Here is a 20,344-nt window from a genome sequence, read left to right as displayed (position 1 = left end):
ATTTTGAGTCAGTTGCTGTTATTTTGTCATCTAACATAGACGTGATGAATCATTTATACAGCAGGAGAAGCAGTAAAAGTGTTGGGTTAAAAGCATGAGAAGCTTTAAGCCTCACATATAGAGGCAATCACAAAATAACCTTGCGAATCCAATGTCAAGCAAAATATAAAAAGGTTCGGTAGACTTGTGTTTTATCAATATCATCTGTGACCTGCTGTCAAATACCATAGAAAATAATTTGTTTAGTTTGTGAAAACATATTAGGCACTTACAGTGGAATCTATGGGCCAAGACATTTCAAGCTATGTGGTCAGAACTGTGGAAAAAAAGTAAAAAAATAAAAGTTTAAATTTGCATATGTAGTCTCAAGTTATCTATAATGTTTTGTGGCTGTACTGTGTGTATTATGCTATACCTTGACCTATAGACTTCTAAGTGCACTTTTTCTGATTGACTGGCAAGTTAAAGTGATTTCCTGTGCTAATGGACAGCATGCCACAGATGCTTTCTCACAGAACGTTTGCTGTGGGAGGATAGTGAGCTAATGATTTTTTTGTGTGATTGTCAGACAGACGTCAAACATCTACGCCACACTGTTGATGTTTTATGTCCTAGTTCGTCTTCTGTGTGTATTTTCCCTGAATTCCCAGTGCTCATAATCAGTTTACTCGATCTAAACACCAGTCACAGCCTCACGTCTGTTGGCTGCCTCTCTCCTGGCCGTGGTGGAGGGGAACTGACTAACCCTGATGTTAATTTCACTACTACTTTAAATTTGATTTCCAAACCTTGTCGGAAGGCTAGGAATTTCTGCTGAGGTGGAATGCCTAACCAATGATGCCAACATTATGTAAGCAAAAGGAATCCAAGTGCGCTCTTTTAGTTTGCTTTTCGCATTTCATGCAGGATATCTGTCACAGGCTGAGCTTTAGTTCTTTGCAATGTTTAATTATTGATATAACTAGGTGTACAAGGAACCTAAAGCGTACCTGCTTATCTCTTAGTAGATGTTCGCTAGAGGTTAGTTAAATATATTAAGTGTGTGAGAGAGAAGGGTTGTCTGTGTTTATTTAGTGTCATGAAGAGATTAGTTGAGAAAACGTGTGTGTATCCTTGTTAGGGCTTGGCTAAACACTTGTGCAATATTTGTTACCATTTTGACTATTTAAAATATATTTTTTTCTATTTATATTTAGTTTATTTAATTATCTGTTCTTTTGACCAATCAGCCATTGTTGCAAAATGAATTTAGAACATTTAATGCAATGCAATAAAATAAAAGTGAAAACCTTGATAAAATGATTGCAGATTTATTTTCACTCACTATTTTTCACTAGTAAACACAAAGGTAATGCTTAATAATAATAATAATGGCATTATTATTATTATTATTATTTTGACCAATCATCCATTGTCGCAAATTAAATTTAGAAAATCTAATGCAGTACAACACAGTATAACAACAGTAAAAACCTTGTTAAAAACAAAGATTTCTTTTCCCATATTATTTTCACTAATAAACATAAGAAAGAATATTTAATAAAATAATATAATATAGTAGTAAAACATCTGTCTATCCTTGTATGAACTTAGCATTTTGACAATATTTAAAATATATTTTAATTTTAAATATTTCAGTTAATTTATCCATCATTTTGACCATTGTTGCGAATAAAAGTTTGAATATTTATGCAGTTAAATAATATAAAACACTTTAAAACTTTTCATGAATAAACACAAGAATATTTAAAATAATATTATTGTTAATAATAATAATACATTTAATTTATATTAAATTTATACCTAAACCCAAATCGACAATATTTACCTACATTTACAAAAACAGCTTAATGCATAAAAAATGGCACACTTATGTTGACAAGTAACTCAAAGAAAAGGATGTTATAAACTGATTCAGACTTAACACTGTGCTGATTGTCTGTCACATGACCGTGAGGGTGTCAGGGTGGAAGCTAGTCTACTGATGTGGCCTTTAGAAAACTTAATGGCCAAATAAAAAGCTCATTAAAATCTTTGCAATGTTTCTCACCCAGGCCTAATCCTTGTTAACGCATATGTTAATGGCTCTATGTCAGTGTGTGTGAGAGTGTTTATCTGTAATCTAAATAAAACTCGATTTATGTCTCCTGCTGTGACATTAGTTTGTCTTAGAAGCATATAAGCTCTTTAAGAGTTTTTGGAAAGACCGGTACTTGTGCACTGAAAACCAAAGTGTCCGACTTAAAATATCAAAACCACAGGTCTTTGCATAGAACGTAGACATGAGAGCAGCACAGTTTCACACATCGCTGACGTCATTGTGGCTCAGAAAACAAATAGAAAATGTTAGGGTTTGTAAAACTCATTTTTATTTCATTTAGAACAACACCAAAAGCCACATTGTATTTCAAGAAGTAATAAGGTGTTGTTTTGTTGTTAAAAACTAGCGCTCTCTCTAAAAAAAGTGAATAAATTGTCTTGAGCCTCGAGTATTTCCTCTATTGAAAAAGCAGTCAGGGCTGAATGTGGTTGTGGGACGGGTGGTTGCTGGCATGCAGGAAGGATGTGAGTTTGTTGAAGAGCTTTTCTACACAGAAAGAAAAGAAAACGGCACTCTCTGTATCCCTGAGCAACAGCAGATTTTGGCAATTCTTTCAGTGAAAGTCCACCCAGAATGACCAACGCCAAGAGTTTGGGTCTGAATTAGTTCAAGGTGCATTGAGCCATTTGCTCACTAGCTGTTAATCTTACATTAGAATTAGAATACAAAAATATTATAAATCTGGCTATCAACAAGCTGAAAATTTGAATGTGTATGTGTGATAACTAGAATTAAAATGATGTACTATTTTGTCGAAATCAAACACTAAAATTAAAGTATAATTTATTTAATTTTTTTTAAATAAATTTTACCTTTCCAATCATCTGATGTTCACCTAAACTAAATATAAAATCCACAAGCATGCTCAATAAAATATCCAATATCGGCCAATAACCGTACCGATATTTTATGTGTATTTATGTGTACATTCATGTTTTAGAGATGTTTTAAAGAGACTTGTTCTGATATTCACACTATTATTATCTGATTTGCTGTTCGTAAGTTTTGAGTCAGTAACTTTTTTTTTTTTTTTTTTTGAAAGAAATCAAAGGGATAGTTCACCCAAAAATGACAATTCTGTGATTAATTACTCACCCTCATGTCGTTCCAAACCTGTAAGACCTTCATTCATCTTCGGAACAAATTAAGATATTTTGGATGAAATCTGAGAGCTTTCTGATCCCAAAAACGTTGTAAGAACATTGTAAGATAGTTCTGGTGACATCAGTGGTCATTTTATGAAGTTATGAGAATACTTTTTGTGTGCAAAGAAAACAAAAATAATGACTTTTCAACAATTTCTTTGATTCCGTGTCAGTCTTTGACGCATGTTCACGAAAGTACCACGACGTATGCATGATGCAGGAAATAAAGTTGAATAAAGTCATTTATTTTTGTCTCATAGCTTCATAAAATTATGGTTGAACCAGTGATGTCACATGGACTATTTTAACAATGTCCTTACTAACTTTCTGGGCTGTAAAACGTTTAGTTGCTTTGCTGTCTATGCAGGGTCAGAAAGCTCTCGGATTTCATCAAAAATATCTTAATTTGTGTTCCGAAGATGAACGAAGGTCTTACGGGTTTGGAGCGACATAAGGGTGAGTAATTGATGACAGAATTTTCATTTTTGGGTGTACTATCCATTTAATATTTTTATTCAGCAAATAAGCAATGATTTGATCATTAATTTGATTAATTTGATAAGAAATTTCTTAGTATAATAATATAGCTTTGCATCTCAGGAATAAATTACATTTGAAAATCTTTTAGAGCTGTTTTGATACGACCTTGTAACAGTATGTATTTAGACACAACACATACTTGAGACTCTTAATTTGTTTTTATTAATCAGTATTTTGAATTATATGTTCAGTTTCCTTTTATAATTTACATGTACCTTTCTCCATTTTTGAACAGACTCATGAATAATTTTTGGGTCACGACCCAACAGTTGAGAACCACTGCTATAGATGGTGGTTGACAACTTCCTGTATCTGCCCACCTAGCCTGTGCTGTACTCCCTGACACACTTAAGTGTGGCCTCTTAGGTCCTGGCAGCCATAGCTACAAACTGTTTTGACAACGTGGGGCGCGGGCCATAGGAGCAGGCTGCGGTTTTCTGGTTTTGACACGCCGCCAAGCATTTCTCTAGAATCTACAATGAGCTCCTGAAGAGAGACAGGTTTTAAGACTAGACTGTAGTGAATTTGTGAAAAATTGGCAGGTTACGCCAACACATTCTTTGCACGATTGAGAACTTGTATAATGCGACCCAGTCTTTTCTCTTCGCAAGCCAACATACTTGTTTTTTGCCACCCCACCCACATGCGCTAACACAGTCATCCATGTCTGTCTCTTACACAAGTGTGATAGTGAATTCCTGCTGTGCACATGCGCAGTTGCATCATAATGCGTTTTCTGCATATTAACGAAGTCGGTATTACTCATGGCCTGACCACGCACTAGTTTAGTCATCATCTCTGTGAGTGATACATGAATGCCACATTGTTGGCATGCATTAGTTTCCTCATTGATTTTTTTTGATAGAATCTTGTGATTGCTGTAGTTGGTCACCTGCCTTCGGTTTCACTTCACCTGCTTCAGGCCGACTAGCAGGGCAGTGTGACTGTCTCGTGGCCTCTCTCTCAGATCCTGTGTGAAGGAGAGGGTGAAATTTCCCTATTAATAACCAGATGCACTAGTGAGTCACAGTAGAGCCGGGTAAAAGCGGAAGTGCCTTGAAATGAGATCGGTCAGGTTGTAGGGAGGCTGTGTCAAACCTACTCCAAAAAAAGATGACACCTTTATGCCGTTTAATAGAACTTATGGGTAATGACTGACAATTAAGCTGCGGTTGAGTCTGTGGGTTGTATTAAATGAATGCTAGTCCAAAAATAAAAATCCTGTCATTATTTGTCATATCAAATTCGTATGATTTTCATTCCTCCCCAGACCACAGAATATGGCTTTTCACACAGCAATTAATTCTGGGTTATCATCGTATACACACACATGTGATCAATAATGGAAATGATTAAAAATTGACATCCCTAATATATATATTTTATATAATATATATATTACACACACACACACATAAATTTTTTAAATGGATATAAATATTTAATTTTTAATTACATTTTAATTTCTATTTTATTCTTTTTGTTAGTTAGTTTAGTTTTCCAGTTTCAGTTTATTTTTGTTTTAGTCATCAAAATGTAATTTAGTTTCAGCGTTCTTCCGTTTTTATTTCCGTTATTTCCGTTTAGTTGGTTTTCTGTTTTTCTTAATGACAGCATTGATTCAAATATGGCAAGGCACGTCAGGTGTGACGGTAATTATGGCATTTGACAAATAACGTGTCTCGTAATCGATGTCGACTTGCAAAATTTGAATTGTGTACATATTCAAAATTAAATTCTTCAATAATTCAGAGTCGACTCTTTCTTTTGAGAGACAATAACTTTATACACGGTACACTTTCAGATTTAAAACTTAACTGCAGGATATTTTCATTCACTTAAAGCTAAAAATCCATAATGAGGCACTTTAAACAGCGCCAAAACGGCATTTATTGTTTAATTACTGCAATACAGTGGACAGAATTTGAAATCAGAGACTTTGTTTCATATTAAAAGTACCAAAGCACAATGCTTATTGCGATTTATTGGATGGGAAGTGCCCTTCAACGTTCTGTCCATTAACTGAAAACAGGCTAGACTAATCGTTTCTTGGGATTTAAGAATCAGTATCGTTCCGTAAAAATGAGAATTAGATTAATATTGAGATATTACCCAGCCCTAATGATTATCCAAGCACATTCCCCATGTCCATGTACCATATGACCCCATTCAAGAGCCAAAATCTCAGGTGCAAGGTTTTTTTGGTAGTCTGGCCCAATAAACAAGGTGGATTGGTTGATCATTGAGAAACCTTCACGGCTTATGTGGCCTCCATAAAATCCTACTGACCCCATTTTTCTTCGTCGGATTTCAGAAGGTTCTCAGACTCACATTGACTCCAACTGGCTGTGGGTTTGTCCTCAACTTGCTTATTTTGATTCCAAGCTTTTTGTTTTGTCCCTAGAGCCCAAAATTGAGGTCAGAATTCTCCTCTGATTTGTCCAAAGCCTTGCACGCAGCATTCCTACTTGTGCATTTTGGGTTTAAATGTGCTAAATGTGTCTGTATGTGTTGATCTTCGGTTTAGGCCTTTCACAACGTTCCCCTCGGGGACCTCACATAAGTTCTTGCTTCGTTTGCCGACTCAGCTGTTATCTGGGAGCACCAGAGTTCTGGAATCGGAATGGCACGAAATGCTGGAATCGGCATGAGTGAATTAGTGTTTGGAGAACAGTGCCTGTTTGTGCTTGGATGTCTCTTTTTCTCCTTCACTCATCTAGTCGCTTTCACTATCCTTCTAAGATAGTGAAAAAGTAGGAGGGGTGGGAATGAAAGTGAGTTTTAGATTTCCCAACACGTTGGAGGCCTCAAAAATCAGTTTGGTTTTGGCATGCTGATTCTGGCTCAGATTCGTTTCTTGGCCGCTTGTCTTGATTTTTTTTTTTTGCAAGAGAAAATGAAACTAATCCTGACTCTACACTCTTACACTGCGGCGATAACATGTCAGTTCTACTAAATGGGGGTCGACTGTAGAGTGACCGCCTGGGGGCCCTGGCAGTGGGCCAGAACTGTATATGAATATCACCTGAAGTTGGTGCATTTCCTCTCCACCGGCCGGCTTAATCTTCCAGGCCAGTGCTATACAAAGATCATTTTCACAACAGGCTAATTTTGGCAGCGTACAGTGTTGTGAATAGGCTCTATTGTGGTGCCTGTATTTTGGACACGCTCCAGATTGCCTTCAGGTATTATTTTGCCTGTTATCCGGTAGAATTGCATCTGGGGTCTTTTCTTTTTTAAACTGTACCAAAAAGGGGTTTTACCACCCAGTTGGTCTAGATTGCGAGGAAATAAGTGAAAGTTCTGGGAAAACCTGAATTTGTCAGGTAAGTTTTATTTTATTTTATTTTATATTTTTTTATTTCTTAATTATTTTATTTAACTAGTATTGTTTTATAAAGTATTTTATCAGTATTTATTTATTATTTATTATAAAGTTAATTGAAATTAATACAACGTAATGGAAATTCAAATAAACATTTCTGTATTGAGCGTACTTTAGTATTTCTTTACTTAGAAATGGCCTTTTTATGTCTGTAAAATATTTCATTGAAAAATGCAAGGAATTCATTGGTCAGAATGTGTAGGAATTCTTTGAATAATGTTACTAAAATTACTACTACTCACTGAATTCATCTGCACCAGTGTTTGAGTTTGTTGATATTTGTTGTCTAACTTTCAGTGGCTAGAAGCTTGGCTGCTTTGTTTAGGGAGAGGTTAAAGTCTTATTCAAACTCTAGACTTGTTTGATGACACTCAGGCTGCACGTACCAACCTTTACTTGAATTCCCACAGTGCATCATTGTGTATGGCTCACCTGGATCGCTCGAGTAAACATGACACTCTTCATGAGCCCAAGCTGATGCAAGGAGGAAGGTGTTGGCATTCACACCCCCGTTTAATTGAACCCCATTCAGCCATGTGCACCACATCACTCACTCACGTATAGTGAGTCTCACCTTTTTATCCGTGCAAACTTGCACACACGTGAATCCAATCTCTGAAAATGTCCCTGGTTGGGTGTATGTGAGCTTTAAAATTCAGCTATTTTATTTAATTTTTTTATTTAATTTTATTTATTTGTGTGCTCCAGTTGCTGAAGCAACCTAGAGAGTGATGCATTCAGTTCTTATAAAATGAAATACAACGCAATAAAATATTAGTTTCATAAGTGTTATTACAATATTATTATTATTATAAAACTGTTAATAATAATAATAATAATAATAATGTTTTATGTAATTTTATTCGTTTTTTTATTTAAGTATTTTATAATTATATTTTCTGCACTTTCATGAAAAAGTAATGGAAATACAATTTTAATAGGATTTTTAAAAGTAACAAACACTTTAAATTTGGTTTAAAGAATGGGAAATTCAATGCTTACTTCAAGTTTTTGAGAATATTGTTCTAGGCTCAAATAATGTGTGCATTCTTAACCTTTAACCTTTGTCCTTTACTCAAAAGGAGGGCTTTTCTTGGATAAGGCTTCAGTTTGACACTTAAAGTCTTGTCCTGCTGGTCATCGTGCCGTCAGCACAGGGATTGAGTCACTAACTCATTTATTCTGGGTGAAGAGGGACAGCTGTCTGAATGAACTCAAATCCCATGATTCCTCTGTGCAATAAGAGCATGCTGTAACTGACACAAACCATCCCTGTGTTAAATTTCACAACGCTTGCTGTTCAACAGACCTTCTGTAGCTCTGTAGTGTGTGTGTGTGTGTGTGTATGTGGCTGTGCTCAAATCTGATAAGATGTTCAAAGAGGCAGATGAATTCCTGATTGATGTAGTTTTGGAGTGCTGTCAGTGCTGTACATTGGATCATCCAGCCCTGCAAAATGATTTAATTTGTGTGTGCTTTCTGATTTTGTGCCGAGTCTTGGGAGACGTCCCAGTCATTGTTTGTTTTATGGTGGGTCGTGTATGGTTTAGTTTAGCTGATGAAAGCCCAGGCAGGTGCTGTTACTCCTCTCCTCTTCTGTTGTGACATTTTGAACTCTGTTACACTGCCTGCTTCATACTTCGAAACGCTGAAATGTTTTGATTCGTTTTTGTTATTTTGTCATATTTGTAGATTTTTTTTTTTCAGTTCTTGTCTGTTAATTAATAATTTATTTTTATTTTTCTTATTTATTTTACGTGTCAAGTTTTATTTTCAGCCTGCTTCACACTGATATGTTATTGTTTGTTTGCTTCATTATATTTGTAGATTTATTTTATTTTATATAATTATGTCCTTTTACAATTCTTACTTCATACAGCTTCATACAGTTTTATTTTCAGTTTTATTTGTTTTTCATTTGTTTTTATTTTTAGTTTTTTTTTTTGCTTTATCATATTTGTATATTTATTTTATGTGCTTTGTCTTATTTTTTATTTTTTTCAGTGTTTCATACAGCTTCATACAGTTTTACTTAGTTTTTTTTCAGTTTTGTTTGTTTCATTTTTGTTTGTTAGTTTCTTTTTAGTTTTGTTTTTAATTATAGTATTTGTATATTTATGTTATCATATTTTATGCTTTTTGTTTTATTTTTTGATACAAGAATTTTTTTCCTCCAGAATAATGTGCAGAAATGAATCATGCACAAGAGACATTAAGGAATTAAATATGATTTCATGTTAGTTTGCAATGACTAATTAACAATGACTAAAATACAAACATAAACAAAGTTTGCTCTACTTGTTTATAAGTCAGGAAGTACTCATTATCAACGTGTTATGCCTTTTTATTATGTTTTTTCCAGAGGGAAAAAATGGGTTTATGGGGTTATCATGTTGTGCACTAAACTAAAGGCATTTTCTGTCATGTCAAATTTGCAAAGCTTTACATGAGCTGCTTTCAGTCCTTATGCATCCATTTATCCTTTCTATCTCTTTGTTTTTGTGTAGGAGGTAGTGAGGGTCAAGGCCGGATTCTCCAGCGTTTTCCAGAGAAGGACTGGGAAGATAACCCCTTTCCTCAGGGCCTTGAGCTGGTAAGCCCATCACAAACAAATACAGAGGATATCCTAGAATTCATAGATTTATCCAACAAAATTAAATAACTCTGGCAGTGTTTTTATAGGATCTGATGAAGCCATCTTTTTAATTTTGTGGCGTCTCTTTCAGTTCTGTCAGCCCAGTGGATGGCAGCTGGTTCCGGAGAGAAAGCCTCCATCTTTCTTTGTGTCGGTTCTCACAGACATCAACTCCGAGCGGCATTACTGTGCATGCTTCACCTTCTGGGAGTCCGTGGAGAACCCGCAGGTTTGTGCCGAGCACGTGCAGAAATTATATAACAGGATGCAACGGTGCTGATGGGTGGGGTGATTTACTGCTGTTAAAATGGATTATGGTGGTTGAGATATTGCTTCTTTTGTAGATTGGCCATATAATGTTTAAGTGATTTGAAGTCTAGTGATTCTAGGTGCAGCTTGAAGGTGTTTTATTCATTTTTTGTATGTTCAGCTGCAGAAAGGAGAGCCCAGTGAGGCCGATGAAGATGACAGTCCAGATGTGCTCCAGCCCGCTCAACTATACGCTCCTAAAAGCCTGGTCCTCGTGTCCCGTTTGGACCACACAGAGGTTTTTAGGGTAAGAAAGACACGCACAAAGTTGCACGTGACAGAATCTAAAACACTAAGTCAGGGCTCAACAGTAAGGTTTTTAATATTTTAGTTTATATTATATTATTTTATTTATTTATTTTTATTCTGCTGTTTTTTTTCTGACCTTCACAATATTGTAACATATTTAATGTGTCAGAAAAAAATCTTTATTTTTTTAGATATCTAAATAAAAATATATTTTATTTTATTTAGTTATTATTATTATTAGTAGTAGTAGTATTGTCTTCTTGTTCGTTACAAAAAATAATAAAACAATTATATTATCTTCCTGACTTTGATCACAAAAAGCAACGTATTTTGTTTATGCAAAAAACTGTGCTATATAAGAAATAATACAAGTTTTCAAAGTGTTGCATTAAATAATAAATAAACATAATAAAATACAAATATACTAAATCTTAATGAACTAAAAAAAAAAAATAATAATAATAATTACTATTAAAAAAAATAAGAAAAGCAATAGCTGGATATTGTGCATTTATATTGTAACATAGCAGCTAATTTAAACATACTTTTGTAGTTTCCCAGTGGTGAAACTATAAGTTTTATTTATTTATTTATTTATTTATTTAATTTTTTTCCCAACACCCACCCATTCAACTGAGTAATTCATATAATTTTGTCAAAATCTCACCTGTTTTAGCCAGTTACCTTGGTGACATTAAAATCCACAGATTTTGTGATGTTAAACCGAAAACAAATTTTGCACGAGTTTGCATAAATGCAATTCACTATTTTGTGTTACACAAATTCCAGTCATGTTGAGCCAGGAAATGCAGGTTCAAATCCAGCATGTGGTTTGTCCTGATACCATTTCCCTCTTATAATCATTTCCCGTCCTGTGTCAATCTATAAAAAGTAAAAAATAAATAAAAATCGCAATAAAGCTATGATGTTATTAGATTTCCCTTTATTTAAACTCAATCTTGCGTCTCTTTACTCTGCAGAACTGCTTGAGTCTCATCTACACCGTTCATGTGGATGGACTCACCGTTCCTATGGAAACGGTGATCGGAAACCTTCTCACTTGCATCATTCCTATAGCTGGAGGCTCTCAGGTGAGAATTTTGCCATGTTTTAATAATAAAAAAAAGTCTGTATATATTGTTTTTTTTGACTTCTTTTCAACACAGACCTTCATTATCTATGGATAAATGAGTGTTTATCTCTGAAGATATCAGAGATTAAAGACACGTTTATAAATGGTGTTTTAATCCTGTGCATCATGGGTAGTGTGCAAGATCTGCTCTATTATGGAAGACACGGATGCTTCATCTCTCTCAGAATGATGGACACTTGATGACCCTGAATACTATGTACCATGTACTAAACTTAACATATATAAAGATAATCCTAGTGTATAATATTTCACCAATTAATTTCATTAATGAGCTATGGAATTATTAAAGTCGCCATCGTCTTCTTTTTTTCTCTAAAACACAAAAAGATGATTTGAAGAATATCCAGGCTACTCATTTTCCTTATAATGAAGATGAATGGGGCTTTGAGATGTTCATTGGGATAATATTGTAGTTTTTATTAATATTTTTTATCAATCTTAAAGTAATTTAGTAACACTGTTGTATGCTTTTGTCATTTGTGTAAATTTTTTTTTGTGTAGTATTTAATTTTTTTTTATAAATATACTGTTATTATTCATTATTACTTCAATTTTAATTATGAAGTTAAACAAAATGAAAATCAGAACTGTTGCTTTAGTAACTTACTGGTTATTTTTTTTAACTTCTAAACACAATTTCTTGTCTCAATTATACGATGCGTGCTGCAGTTTGTTTAATTTCAAGAAAAATTTAAAAAAATTGTTGTAACAAATGGTTTAATTAACTATAATAACCCTGGTGTTAAGTTCCAAAATAACACAAAAAAACACTATAAAAGTATCATAAAAGTGGTGTATATGAGACATGCACTATATTCTGAGTTCTATGAAGTTATATGATCACTTTATGCAAGGATAGAGCTAAATTTAGTAAGTGTTAATAAGTATTTATAAATTTAAGTTACTCTGAAAATCATTTGTTTTTGGAGCTTGACAGTAAAATCTCCATTCACTTTCATTATATAAAAGGAGTGGCCAGTTTCTCTTTTTGTTTTCCATGAAATCAAGTCATGTGTGTGAATAAAATGAAATAAAAGTTTCATTTTTGAGTGAACCATTGCTTTAAGGATGATTGGTTTCTGTATAACATGCTCACGTTCTTACATTCTCAAGCTGACGTGCGGTTTTTGTGTCACAACCAAATGATTCCCTCCCCTGAAGTGTAAACCTGACTCCCTTGTGTTCCAGATAAATGACCCCCCTCTTTGTAGTATAACTGACTGGCTTCTGGGTTGTTTCCAGGTAACATTTACCTTCGAGCAGCTTCAACCAATCAACCCATATGTGATTCTGCCTGACAATCAATCAGTCAATCAATCAATCAATCAATCAATCTACGCTTTGCATTTCTCAGTCATTTGAAATCACTGCTGCTCATGAGAATCAACATTGTGCCTTATTCCTTCCTGGTTCTTTGGCTGCAATCAGTTGCACCTGAAATGCATCAATCATTATTTATTTTATTTTTTTTGGTGGCAGTTTCTTTCATCTGCTTATTGATTATTTTATGGGACAGTGCACAGATAAACACTTAATCGCCTGCACACACACACGTGCTTACACACAGAGGCTTATGGGGCCGGTGTTTGTGTCCTGGGCCTGGTTGGCGTGGACTGAACATATGGGCTGGGACGGTGGCAGATGGCGTTTAAGCACACTGCAGCGCGTATGAATGACAGCCTTAGAAACACGCAAAACAACATACTACAGCTTCAGTGCCGCGTCTTGATTGTTTTGCTTATCTTGTGTGCATTGGAAAGGGAGTTTTTTGTGTTTAACATATCAGGTTAAAACTTTTTGAAAATTAGGTTGATTGTGACCTTTCGGATTACGATGGATTGTTCTGAATCAGTTTCTGATTTAATTAACCATGTCTTAGGCTGTAATGAAAAGCAGATAAGTGCAGATGTTAATTTCTTAAATGGCCAGTAGTTGAGCATATTACAGAGCAGAAGACTTTTTTGGTCTTTAAAAATAAATGGAGCTATATAGAACTATATATGTGTTTCTTTATATTTCAAGGTCGTTAAAGTCATTTTCTCTTAACTGAAAGATTATTCACATATAAAAAAAAAATTAATATTAAATTTGGATTACAAAATATGTAATGTTTCTGATAGTAATAAATAGCAATACATAAGTTTTTTTCAAATATTATAAAAAATCTTCCTATTTTATAGGAAGTATTTTTGCTGTATTTTAGTTATTGACCTAAAGATTTATCTCACAATCTACTTGCAATAATTTAGGCCATATTATGGTTAGGCAGAAAAACATCCCCTTTTTAGCCATATAATAATATCAAACGGGGGGGGGGGGGGGTGACTTTTTTTATTTATAATATTTATATTTCATTTTTATTAGTCCTGATCACCATCTGGATATTAAAAAACGTCATGTTTCTAATAATCATGAATATTAATATATAATTTTTTTTTTAATTCGAAATATTCCTATTTTATATTTTTTCTTTTATTTGTACATTTTAAAGATAAAAAAAAAATATATATATATATATATATATATATATATATATATATATATATATATATATAAACATTTTGAATATATATAAAAAATTTATTTATATGTATAAAAATAATTGAATATATATAAAAAATGTTTTTGCTGTAATTTAGTTATTGATTTTAAAGATTTAATAATTTAGGCCATATTATGGATTAGTAGAAAAGCATGACCTTTTTAGCCGTATGGTAATTTTTATCAGCCCTAATCACAGTTCATTACTCACAATTAAAAATGGTTTTAAAATACTTATGTAATTATTTATTATATTAATGTTATTAGTATTTTGCTTAGCAGGTCTTAAATATAAATTTGAAGTTTTTAACTTTTAAATGTACATTTCTTTCTTTCTTTGCCTTAAATATGCAGATTCCCTGACAGTGCCAAACACAATCTGTAAAATATCAAACATGCCTGGATTTAATAAAAGTCTCAGCCAGTTAAATAAAAGCATTGTGATAGAAACAAGGCGTTTATTGGCACACATCTGTATGTTGGGAAGCCAGTGGAATGGGGGAGTCAGGTGTGACTTGGTCAGAAGTCTGCGTGTGCATAAGGGGAATTTATTTTCTGCAGCAGTGCTGAGAATCAATAGAGCTTTCATTATTTTGGACTTCCTGAAGGACATGTTTTACTGCCCCTGACCCTTGACTGCAATGCCAAGTAAAACGTCTGTTTTATTTTCCCAGTTGCAAGATAATCCATATCAATACGGCCATACCAGAAGTCATCAATGTACTATGTAATCTGTTATGCAAGTCAGAGTTTCCCAGGCCTTAATTTCTGTTTCAGGAAGGGTTTTACCTGTTAATACGCCAGCCGTATTTTCATAATTCTCTGACCCTTGCCCTCACAGCTATGTTTTATCATCACAACCTTGTGTTTTGCATCTTGCCATGTATTTACTTGTTTGCTTTTTGCTATTTCTCTTTTATTTTATATTTTAATGTCTGTAAATTTTGGTGTCTAATGGTTTGTGTTTTGTGTTGCTGTGTGTGCTAATCTAGCCTGGCCAGGACGATAGAGAGGAGAGCTCGGTACGCACTGTTTGATTTTGTTCAGCTCTTTCTCTCACTGTCAATCCTGCTATCCCTTTTGCTTTGCTCCACACACCGGCTCAACATCAGGGAATCAATTAGATCACAGAAATTGATCAAAATTAATCCAGTATGTGACTAATTTGTTGTTTAATCACCGATTGGGTCAAAACTTAGTATGAAAATGTTTTCTAGCCTCACTCCTCTCCTGCTGCTGTGGTTGTTGAAGGAATGCACTAGTAGTTTCCTGCAGTAACTTAAGATACAGGGCCTGTAAACATTGTACTAGCATGCACAGTTATTAGTAAAGCATCAGGGCTGTGTTTCCCAGAAGCATTGTAAGCTTAAGTTGATTGTAAATACTATCAATGCCAATGGATCTTAAGCTTCTACAGTTCATTTAGACTTACAATGCTTTTGGGAAATGCAGCCTAGGATGGTCAACTAATGAGGCTGATTAATGGATTTGGTGTCCCCTTTAGATTTAGTTTTGTTTTGTTTTAACAGCTGTACATTAAGGTAAACGAGTCCTTTGATTGAACTAAGTAAATACTTAAAATACAATTTTATTAATATTTATTTTTAGTTTTAAAAATGTTAAGATACAAGTATAATGTAAAATAGGAAAAATACTTTGTAATGATTTAATTGTATTTATTATTTGTACATTTTATACATTTTAAAGATAAATGTAAATATTATAATATATAAAATACATTATTTATGAAATAAATATTACTTAATATATAAAAAATATTATTTTATTGTGTTTTAGTTAAAGTTGATCCAATTTATTTTTTATTTTTAAATGTTTTGCTTTAAACATATTAATGTTTAACAGTTAAAAATCTAATGTGTGTGTGTGTGTGTGTGTGTGTGTGTGTGTATGTATGTATGTATGTATATATGTATGTATATATATATATATATATATATATATATATATATATATATATATATATATATATATATATATATATATATATATATGCACACACACATTTACCATATTTTATAGATTTTAACTTTTATTTTAAACATTTAAATGTTTAAAAAAATATATATAAAATTCAGAAAATGTAAATATTTATATAATTATATTATATATATATATTACAAAAAATAATTAGTTTAGTTAGCAGTTTAGTTTAATTTGTTTTTCAATTCTGTTCTTTGTTCTGACACGCCATAAAGAGGGATAAAAATGTACATTTCAATATTCACTTAAAATTGCCGTAGTTGGAAGGGAATTTCAAGTGCACAATGATTGTAGTAATCTTAATCATCTTGAATGCATGATTGCAAATGACGCTTCTGTGCTGTTGCATACGTTATCGCTTTGAATTGGGCCTGTCATGAGGTTTCATTACAGCAAGCGTTTTATGAGATTGTGTAACATGCACGCGCTCGAATACAAGACTGTTAAACGCTTGTGTGCTGTCTGTGGCTGTTTGAAGTGATGAGATCACAGCCAGCTGTCATTTTACAGCCACCTCTTGACTTCCTGTCTGGACTTTTACTCTAAAAGGACTGGTTTCTTGAAACTTACTGACCTCACCTCCACCTGAATGAACTGTCCTAAAATGGGCATAAACAACAGAGTGGATGATTTTGAACAAATTATAACATGAATGATTTTTCTTTGCTGATTGCTTACCATCTTAAAATTGCTAGCTAATGTTTGAAGATGTTTGTCATGGTATTTGCACTAATTATAAAATTTTAGTATGACTGTACCTTATATTTATAATGTAAAACATTGTATGATTCACCTTATACTCCTGGAAGTGAATATTTTGTGATTCTGAGATTCTTAACGGCAAATGTTAATCCTCAACCTGATTATTTTAAACTTTTTCATCTGTAACTATCACAAAAAAAAGCACTGAATGTAAAGGTGACTTGTTTATAATAGGAAATGGATGTGAAAATGGCAAAAAAAAACTCTGTTGGTTTCTCTTGGGTGCTTTTTATAAATGGCGAATGGCTTCGATTTCCTTTTTTTTTTCTATTAAATAACCTCCGGTCTTTAGCTCACCCCACGACCAGCCTGCCGCACACACATTAATCTTTCCCATAATACTGTGGTGGTGGTGTTAAAACTCATTTTCATTTCTCTTATCATCTCCCAATCTCTTCTCCACCTCTTTATCTGTATCTTTCTTTTCTCGCTCTTCTTTTCATCTCTGTAGAGGACCATAACGCTCGGCGCGGGCGACAGGCAGGTTGTCCAGACGCCCATAAACGACTCTCTGCCTGTGAGCGGCTGCAGTGTGGCCCAGCTTTTCAGACAGCTTGGTAAGCCAATCAGCAGCATGCTTAGGTGCTAAATAGCAAATCAGCTTCATTAAAACAGCAACAGTTGGTGTCAAGTGTCAGATGTGGTCGGTGTAATCTCCACCTTGTGTTGTTAAATAAATAACAGGAAGTGGGGCTGATATTTTTAGGCTCAGCTGACCTCTCTCTCTGTCTCTTTGCAGGAATCGTGAATGTTCTCTGTCTGTTATGCGCTGCTCTGACGGAGCACAAGATCCTGTTCCTCTCCAGCAGTTACCAGCGTCTGACGGACGCCTGCAGAGCTCTGCTGGCCATCATGTTCCCACTCAAGTACAGGTGAAGAGGGATCATATGTTGGCGCCAAATTTGTTTGCTTCATACTGATTACTAGTTTTGAAAAAGATTTGAATAAACTGAATTTAAATAAAGGTGAAATGAACATTTCTGGTTGATTTTAGAATAATTAATCATTGACAACTTAAAAAAAATAATAACAGCAACCTAATATTGTTTGAGAGTTAATATTTTGTTGTTGTTTCTTATAAAAATAACAATCAGAATTATTGCTATCATTAACAATAACAACATCAATAAGAGATTATTATCATTTTGTTATTGTTTTCATTATTAGTATTAACATTATAATTATTAGCAGTGTCATGTATTATTGTAAAATTTGTTTATTATTATTATTATTACTACGAATGATAACAATAATAATTATTATTCATGAGATTGATTATTTTGTTATTTTATTGTTTCTAATACTACTACTGCTAATAACTAATTTAATAATATTTCATTTTTAATTTGTCATTTTTACTATAATAATGATGATAATAATAATAATAACAATAAAATACTAAGAACAATGTAATATTGTTATTATGAAAATAATTGTTTATTACTATTATTAATAACAACAATGAAAAATGATTATTATCGTCATTTTATTGTTATTTTTCATGGTTATTAATATTATTAACTTATGTTTTATTATTTTTTGTTGTTTTTGCTGCTACTACTAATAACAATTATAATATATTAATATTTATTATTATAAAAATAATAGTTATTTTATTTGCCACCGTTACTGGAATAACAACAACAACAATAACAATGTTGTTGTTGTGTATTGTTGTCTACTTAAAAAAAACAAAAAACAAAACCTCGACAAAACTTACTACATCCCATTTATTATTTCTTGTTAAAAAACATGTTTTTGGAGAGATCATCCAGTTCTGTTTTTCAATTTATTGTTCCCAATTTTCCTCATTTTAATCACCATCTCAACCGCCTCCATGTCTTTATTTCCCCTCCCTCCAGTTTTACATATATTCCCATCTTACCGGGAAAGCTGCTGGAGGTGCTCAGCACTCCGACACCCTTCATCATAGGAGTCAACTCGCACTTCCGCTCGGAGACCCAGGAGCTGGTGAGATGTCTCTTTTTTTTATATATCATGCCGTGAGCTGGAGAACATGATGCAAAACACTTCGGGACATTTAGACTTTTTAGATAAGGTTTGATCAGATATCTGGCATATGGTGCAAGATGAAACAAGTGTAACAAAATACAGCATTCCATGCAATGCGTAACAAGGGATCAGATGCAAGAACACATGTGCCCTCATACACCTACCTGATCTTGGTGCATGTCAACTTGTTTTTGTCCCTTTTAAAAGTGTATAAGTCTATTAATTTAGCTTTTCTGCCTAATTATATGTTTGTCTGCACTTTATTGCCTGGATTTAGCATCAGACCTCCAACCTGTTTTTTTATTTTTATCATAGATTTGTATCAAAGGTCATGTGATAGGGTTGCATTTGACCAGATTTTCTTTCAGTTTCTGCCTTATAGTAATACTCTTTTCAATGGGAAATTCCTGACCCATTTTTTTGATGTTTATCTTGTTGAACAAATATCACCCGCTGTTTTTTTCTCCTGCCGAATGCTGTAATAATACTCTAATGTACTCTAAAAATTGCACCTACTAGACTGTATTATCTTGGTTTTCTTAGTTTAAAAGGAAAAGTTGAATATCCTTGAACATTTACATGCAATGACTTGAGTTCAGATGATGTGATACTTGATACCAGGGAATGATACTTGACCTGAGGTCACTTTGTTTGGGCCTGAATGCTACTTTAGTCAGAATTTTAAACAATAGACAGTTCTCTAACCATTTTTTGTCAGAAAAGGCTGAATCGGCTCTGATGTGCATCAGAGTTAACCAGTTTGGTCTTGTCTAAGTCGCTCAGTTTTCTGCTTTTGAAATATGAGTTGATGTTATGCATATTTCTGCATCTGCCCATATAGAACAATAAGGGTCCATATTTACATCTATGTTCTTGTGTTTTTTTCACAGCTCGATGTAATCATTGCAGACCTGGACGGAGGGACGGTCACCATTCCCGAGTGTGTCCACATATCCCTGCTGCCCGAGCCACTTCTTCATCACACACAGACCGCCATCTCAATGGTAATCAACCCGTTTTACCCGTTTGGTGGATGTTTGCCAGTCGCGGGTTGAGTAATCACTTGCAGAATTAAAAATGTCATAGTTGACATTAAGTTAATTTGACAAACCGCAGCACAGGCAGAGGAAGTATTGTAGGTTTAATGGATGGATTGGGGCTATAAAAACTCATGAAATATTTATCATAATGAGGTTTTGTGCCAGCGGTAGTTAAATGATTCTCGGCACACATTACTCAACCACACATACTTCCTTGTTTAAGTTAAACCCGCTGTACTGTGAGTAAGATTATAGTGCTGATAGTGATTTTAAAGACAGCTTTATAGTGGTTTTAAGTAGTTGCAATCATAGGGCAATATTCTATAAAAAAAACAGAAGTTCTTGTTGAGAATCCATAAAACATTTGACTACTAATTTCTCAATCTCAATATTTAAAGGCATTTTATCCTTGGCATCTAAATTAAATTTACACATTGTCCTAATTTGGCATAACATGATAAAGTTTTTGC

At 33.6% G+C, this 20,344-nt stretch overlaps 1 protein-coding gene across 11 annotated transcripts in view; it reads left to right on the top strand.

Moving 5' to 3' along the window:
• Window positions 1-20,344, top strand: part of LOC306858756 (myotubularin-related protein 5-like) — a 52,725-nt gene that overhangs the window by 7,704 nt on the left and 24,677 nt on the right. For 4 of the 11 annotated variants that reach the window (XM_079399461.1, XM_079399456.1, XM_079399459.1 and 1 more), the window contains exons 2-11: window positions 9,679-9,764; window positions 9,898-10,035; window positions 10,237-10,362; window positions 11,345-11,455; window positions 12,706-12,759; window positions 15,051-15,080; window positions 17,273-17,378; window positions 17,561-17,693; window positions 18,684-18,792; window positions 19,725-19,838. In XM_079399461.1, coding sequence (XP_079255587.1) covers window positions 9,679-9,764; window positions 9,898-10,035; window positions 10,237-10,362; window positions 11,345-11,455; window positions 12,706-12,759; window positions 15,051-15,080; window positions 17,273-17,378; window positions 17,561-17,693; window positions 18,684-18,792; window positions 19,725-19,838 — 1,007 coding nt within the window. The remainder of the gene's footprint in view (window positions 1-9,678; window positions 9,765-9,897; window positions 10,036-10,236; window positions 10,363-11,344; window positions 11,456-12,705; window positions 12,760-15,050; window positions 15,081-17,272; window positions 17,379-17,560; window positions 17,694-18,683; window positions 18,793-19,724; window positions 19,839-20,344) is intronic. The other 7 variants (XM_079399462.1, XM_079399454.1, XM_079399458.1 and 4 more) reach the window with 3 other exon arrangements.

The sequence above is a fragment of the Barbus barbus genome (assembly GCF_936440315.1).
Source record: "Barbus barbus genome assembly, chromosome: 39".
Taxonomy (NCBI): domain Eukaryota; kingdom Metazoa; phylum Chordata; class Actinopteri; order Cypriniformes; family Cyprinidae; genus Barbus; species Barbus barbus.
This window is presented reverse-complemented; position numbering and strand designations above follow the sequence as displayed.